Source organism: Pongo pygmaeus, chromosome 10 (assembly GCF_028885625.2).
Source record: "Pongo pygmaeus isolate AG05252 chromosome 10, NHGRI_mPonPyg2-v2.0_pri, whole genome shotgun sequence".
Taxonomy (NCBI): domain Eukaryota; kingdom Metazoa; phylum Chordata; class Mammalia; order Primates; family Hominidae; genus Pongo; species Pongo pygmaeus.
The window spans coordinates 48,381,772-48,387,771 of record NC_072383.2 but is presented as its reverse complement, the minus strand read 5'-3'; the positions used below and the strand labels follow the sequence as shown (position 1 = coordinate 48,387,771).

Below are 6,000 nucleotides of genomic sequence, written 5' to 3'. Positions count from 1 at the left end.
AGCTGAGATTGTGCCACTGCACTCCAGCCTGGGTGACAGAGTGAGACTCTGTCTCAAAAAATTAAAAAAGAAAATACAACTACCAAATGCTACATGGGTGGGAGGAAGACTAAACTATAATTATTACCTTGAAAAGTCCTGACAACAGGCTCCTTAGTTTTCAAAGTGACACCCTGATTCCCTGACCTAGTATCCTTTAATAGCACTGACTCTGGATCTCTGTGTTCACTTTCCTTAGACTACCCCAGCTATCACTGGGTCTTACCATCTAAAGTTAAATTTAAAATCTATCAATTCCCTAGCCTCCACCCAATGTGTGAAGGATTAAACAGAATCAAGCATCAATATTTATTAACACAAGACAAAGGAAACACATTCAATGAGTTAATAGAACACTGTCCAGCCAGATGTTAAATTTAAAAATGTATATCTAGTCTAACTTCAAATAAATAAAAAAACTTTATACATAATTACACAGTACTGTAGTTTGAATTTGACACGGGTAAATATCTTGACAGAAAGTAAACAAAACAGCATTTAGGACTAAAAAATTATTCTTATATCTTTACAGTCTCTTCCTCTGGACAAATAACATGGCCCATCTACATACACCTAAACCAGAAATGTCGTATGAATGATAAAGAAAAGGCCTATTGTGTATTTGGCGCATTGCAGCTTCTTGCTCCAAATACTCTTGCTTTTACATCAAAGCAGACAACAAAAACAACACTAAGGCATAGATCTTGTTGGAGTTTGAGGATGAGGTGATAACTCCTCATTGCTTTAGTCTAAAAGATTCCTGGATATTCAAGGAAAGTAATTTATTTGGCCAAAATATAGAGCACCATGCCTGGGGCAGAGACCTTAATAGAAAACCTAAGGCCTCGGGCCCTTGTTGAGTCAACAAAAGCATTAAGCAAGCATTGCCCAGGGACTAAAGTAAGGAGACAGACTCATGTGACCAAGACAGGCAGTGGTCCCTAAACAGCCTGAGGCAACACAACTTCATGAGGAAAGGACCTGGTACTGGGGAGACCTGGCCCTTTATGAGGCAGGAAATAAAGACTGTGGATTCACTGACACTGATTAGCATGCTGGTCCTTCCCAGGGTCTCACTGAATTCCTAGGATCTAGGAATCTTCCTGAGGCAGCCCCTTCCTGATCTACTTCAGTTACTTCTGCTGAGAACCAGAAAGTGGTTCAGAAATCTTCAGACCAATAGATTTCTCTTAACTGAGACAGGGGCTTGTTTAGTTTTTTTCCACAGACATTAAAAACCCAGACAGAGTATGTTCCAGAGGATGGGAAAGGCTGTGTTTCTATTAGTAATGGCCTTTCAAGCCTGCCTTAAGAATCAGTTCTACCACAAAGGTGCTACTTAATGTGGATAGAGTAGGAGCACTGTGTCATCAAGAGAACATTTTCTTACTCGAGTCTGTGGCAGAGTAGACTTTAAATCTGCAGGTGATCCCAAAAACACCATCTAAGCAAATGACTGGGCTCTCCTCTCCCTCCACAGGATGCTTTACCAGAGTTACTGATGAAGTTCCTCAAGGACAGTTCTTAGCCTTCCTTCCTCCATGAGCAGATTCGGGCTTTGGGGGACATGCAAAAGATCAATAAAGCAGACAGCAAAAAACAAATTAGAGGCCTGAAGAACTACAAAACTAGATAATCAGCCTCTAAGTAACTGGGAGTTGGCCACACTTTGAGATTAACGGAGTAATGTATTTGAAGGAATGAGTATAGATCTGCACTGTCTAATATGGTAGCCACTAGTCACATTTGGCTACAAAGACTTGAAATATGGCGATGGTTTGAATTGAGATGTGTTTAATACACACTGAATTTCAAAGGCCTAATATGAAAAAAAGTAAAATAACTCATTAATAATTTTTATATTGATCCTATGTTGAAATGATAGTGTTTTTGAGCTATTGGGTTAAATAAAATATATTTAAATCAATACCATGGGTTTCTTTTTACTTTTAAAAAAATGTGGTTACTAGAAACATTTAAATTACAGATGTGGCTCTCTTTATAGTGTTTACATTGGACAATGCATCTCTAGATGCCTATACCCTAATCTGTGTTAGTAAGAATTATCAAAGCAACCCACAGAATAGAATCTAACCATAACTTTTAGAACTTGGGGATTATAGAGCTAGACTTATTTGTATCAGCTTCAGGATCCCCTGCTTTGTTTAGTGGATCATTAAAAACAGTTTTAAGAAAATTACTTTCCAAGTATCAGGCTGTGTTCTCTGCAAACCAAACCATCGCTAGACACTGGGATTTCCTGTGTGCCGCAATGTAAGTGCTTTTTTTCTGTCCATCCTAGGACTTCCCTCATTACGTGTAAATTAATTCCATCAAAATGTTGAAAAAGAGATCTGGAACTGGCAAATGTCCTGAGCTCTGCCCTCTGTGGAGGAGTGGGGAGGAAAAGAGGATTACATGAAGGGAGTCACAAAGTGGCTTTTAGTTACAAGACCATGTAATGGCAGCCCTAGAGCACTGCCACCGCAAAGGAGCTGGTCTTTGCATTATAAACCTTATTTTCAGGGTAATTACAAGTCTTAAAAATTGTTTAAAAACATACTTAGTTTACATGATGTTACAGTGGGGTAAATAATATGTATTATTAAAATAGTCTAAATAAATATTTACACAATAGACCAGAGTGGGTCAAAGAGAACCATTCTGCTTTAACAAGTTAACTCTTTTCACTTTTGAGTACTTTTTCGTTTTTAAAAATATTTCTGTTAAGAAAAAAATAATACGATTTAACTATATTCAAATACACGAAGTATCGGACCAAAGAAAGGAAATCGAGCCAGAGGCCAAACTCAGTCCCATCTCATTCTGCTTGGCCTGGGCACCACAGTTATTTCAAAAGAGTTTCCTGCATACGTCAGACTTCCCCGGTTTCAGCATAAGCCTGGCTGCTTTGGCAACCCAGATTGGTCAGTTTTGTGTAGTTATATGGCCTTACAGTTCCATGTGATGGTGGATCCCCACTGCCTTCCTGGCCTTCTTGTTTTAAACCCCCTGCCCTCAGGAACTGGAAGAACAGAGGATACTCCTCAGTTTTCAGAAAAGAGAAGTTATATGGATAAACTGTAGACACAGTTTACAATGGGCCTGGAAAAGAGGAAATCCTAAATTCTTACAGTCACTCTAAATCTGAAAGATCATTTTAACACTGGGGCCAGAGTAAGTTATTGTGGTTCCTTAGAATAGGGTGGGCTCTGATGAATCTTAGCTTTGTGTTAACATTTTGATTTTTAAACTGAGATTTTCAGCTTTTAGAAACAGGCTGAATTCATAGAAGCCTAAGCTGATTCTGGGAATGCGAGCTTTAAAAACAAACATAGGCAGCTTTAGTTGATAAAATACACCAGCCAACAAAGACATAGAACAATGTGCAGCAAAACGTGCCAACAATTTGCGCTTTTTAGTTACCTAATCAATTACACAACATTAAGAGAATATTGAAATTCTCTCAAAGTAGAAATGTTTCTACTGGGTTGTTATAACTATACAAGCCAGTTCTTCAAATCTCTAGTTGAATTATGTGTATTCTTATGTACATGTTGTAAAACACTGGTCAAAATGTTTTACAGTCAAGAATTATCTATATAAAGTAATTCTCATAGTCAGTGGGTTATCTGATTTGCTTATGGGTTGACTGAAAGACAGCTGAGTAGTTCCATGTTAACAAACCCCACAGAACATCTAGCTACGGCAGAATGGCAAAATACAGTACGGAGTGGGGAACTGTGTCACTCAGACTACCCCTTTCATGTGAATTCATTAAATTCCCTTAGAAAATTCTAAAACGGCATTAGATAAAAATACAACTATGTACAACAGATGAAAAAAATGCAACACGCATGTAATTGCTTTAGTAATGTGCTGCTCACGCTATGTCAAAGCACATGTCTACCAAATGTTAACATTTTTTTCATTTGCCATCACACAATTCCCCTTTCCTGTGTTTTATGATTGCAGAATCCCACAGGATAAGATGAAGAATATCATGTAGCCATCTCAGCTTATTTCACATCGTTTGAAAGCCTGCTCTTAGCCAGAGGTCTTCTGTCTTTGTGATTCTTCAGAATGGCCCCCTGCAGTCCCCACAAGGCTGGTTACATGTTATAAGCCACGTAGATGGGGTCTAACTGGTCAGCTAGGAAGCTATCACGGAGGTGCATCCTCTGCTTCTCTCCTCTGGAGTTGATCGGGATGACACCTGGGTCCACCACAACCACGACGCCAACGATGAGGTAATGCTCTTCCAGGACCACGTTGGTCACTAATGGGACCAGATCTAGGGCTTCCTGTTCAGAGCCGCACAGTTCCACAACCACCACAAGCAAGTTGGTCCATGTGAACACGGCACTGAAATTTCAATGACAGTTCGTTAACTTGTCACTACATTTTTCAGTTATCTTTTATAGCATCTGTCCCAGACTTAGCCCATTTCCCCGCCTTCTCCCCTCAATCCCAACCAGAAGGTCAGCAGTCATGTCTACCATATATGACACCTTTCAATTTCACCTGATAAGACTGAGGGAAAAATTCTATAATGAATATATATATATATATATATGAGAGACATCTTGCCCCTGTGAACACAGCTGAGTCGTCCAGAATCTCCTGGGAGTTTGAAAGTGGAATTTAAAGTCGTCAGGCCAGGCGCGGTAGCTCACACCTATAATCCCAGCACTTTGGGAGGCCAACACGGGTGGATCACCTGAGGTCAGGAGTTTGAGACCAGCCTGGCCAACATGGCGAAATCCCGTCTCTACTAAAAATACAAAAATTAGCCAGGCTTGGTGGTGGGCACCCGTAGTCCCAGCTACTCAGGAGGCTGAGGGAGGAGAATAATTTGAACCCAGGAGGCGGAGGTTGCAGTGAGCCAAGTCTGCGCCACTGCACTCCAGCCTGGGCAACAGACTGAGACTCTGTCTCAAAAAAAAAAGTTGTTAACTGGTCATTTGAACCAATGACATGGATTTGAATATTCTGGGGTAGCCCAGGGCACAGAGAAGCAGAGAGAATCCCTCTTCAGGGAGGCGAAAAAGAAGGGAATGCCCATATGGCTCTAGAAAAGAAGGGGACAGTGATTCCTGATGGCCTTACCATTCCCTTGTTTCTACCTTTCCTAAGACCCAGAGTTAGTTTTTTTGGAACATCTGAGATAGCCAGATATTCTTTCCATTAATTCTTTCACTTAAGCTTTTTTGAAGGGAGCCTGTTATTTGCCCCATGAGAGCTTTGACTAATATTCTTTTGTTTTTTTAGACTAGTCAAGTGCAGTAGTGAGAAAGAGGGAAAGAGCAGAACGAATAGTTTGACTGATTTGTAATTGACTGTGAACAATCAACTGAATTAACTCACTACCTTCAGACCACCCTAAGGCAGTATTCTTAAACCCAACAGGAAGAGAGTCTGTCTGACTCACATGAGTTATTAGTGCCCCACGCAAGTGTCTCCTATTGTATAAAAGGGCCATAAGCCACTTTCCACCGAGTGGAGTTACTGGGTTAGAAGGTAGGGCCTGACTTGGTTTGCAGGGCTAAACTGCTTTAAAAACAGATTCCAGTCGGGTGTGGTGGCTCACGCCTGTAATCCCAGCACTTTGGGAGGCCAAGGTGGGCGGATCACGAAGTCAGGAATTCGAGACTAGCCTGGCCAATATGGTGAAACCCCGTCTCTACTAAAAATACAAAAATTAGCTGGGCATGGTGGTGTGTGCCTGTAGTCCCAGCTACCCGGGAGGCTGAGGCAGAAGAATCGCTTGAACCCAGGAGGCAGAAGTTGCAGTGAGCCGGGATCGCACCACTGCGCTCCAGCCTGGGAAGACTCTGTCTCACAAAACAAACAAACAAAACCAAATTCCAGTAATTAAAAATGTACACAATATCTGGTTCCATTAAGAGTCAAATGTCTAAAATGACAAAGTAACCACAGCACCCAGCTTCTCTGGATGCT

General features: G+C 41.0%; 1 protein-coding gene across 6 annotated transcripts in view; it reads right to left on the bottom strand.

Annotated features, from left to right (window-relative positions):
• Positions 1 to 334: 334 nt before the first annotated feature.
• DIP2B (disco interacting protein 2 homolog B) overlaps positions 335 to 6,000 on the bottom strand; it is a 252,843-nt gene continuing 247,177 nt past the window's right edge. For all 6 annotated transcript variants that reach the window (XM_054442807.1, XM_054442806.2, XM_054442810.2 and 3 more), the window contains one exon: positions 335 to 4,404. In XM_054442807.1, coding sequence (XP_054298782.1) covers positions 4,152 to 4,404 — 253 coding nt within the window. In that variant the 3' untranslated portion in view covers positions 335 to 4,151. The remainder of the gene's footprint in view (positions 4,405 to 6,000) is intronic.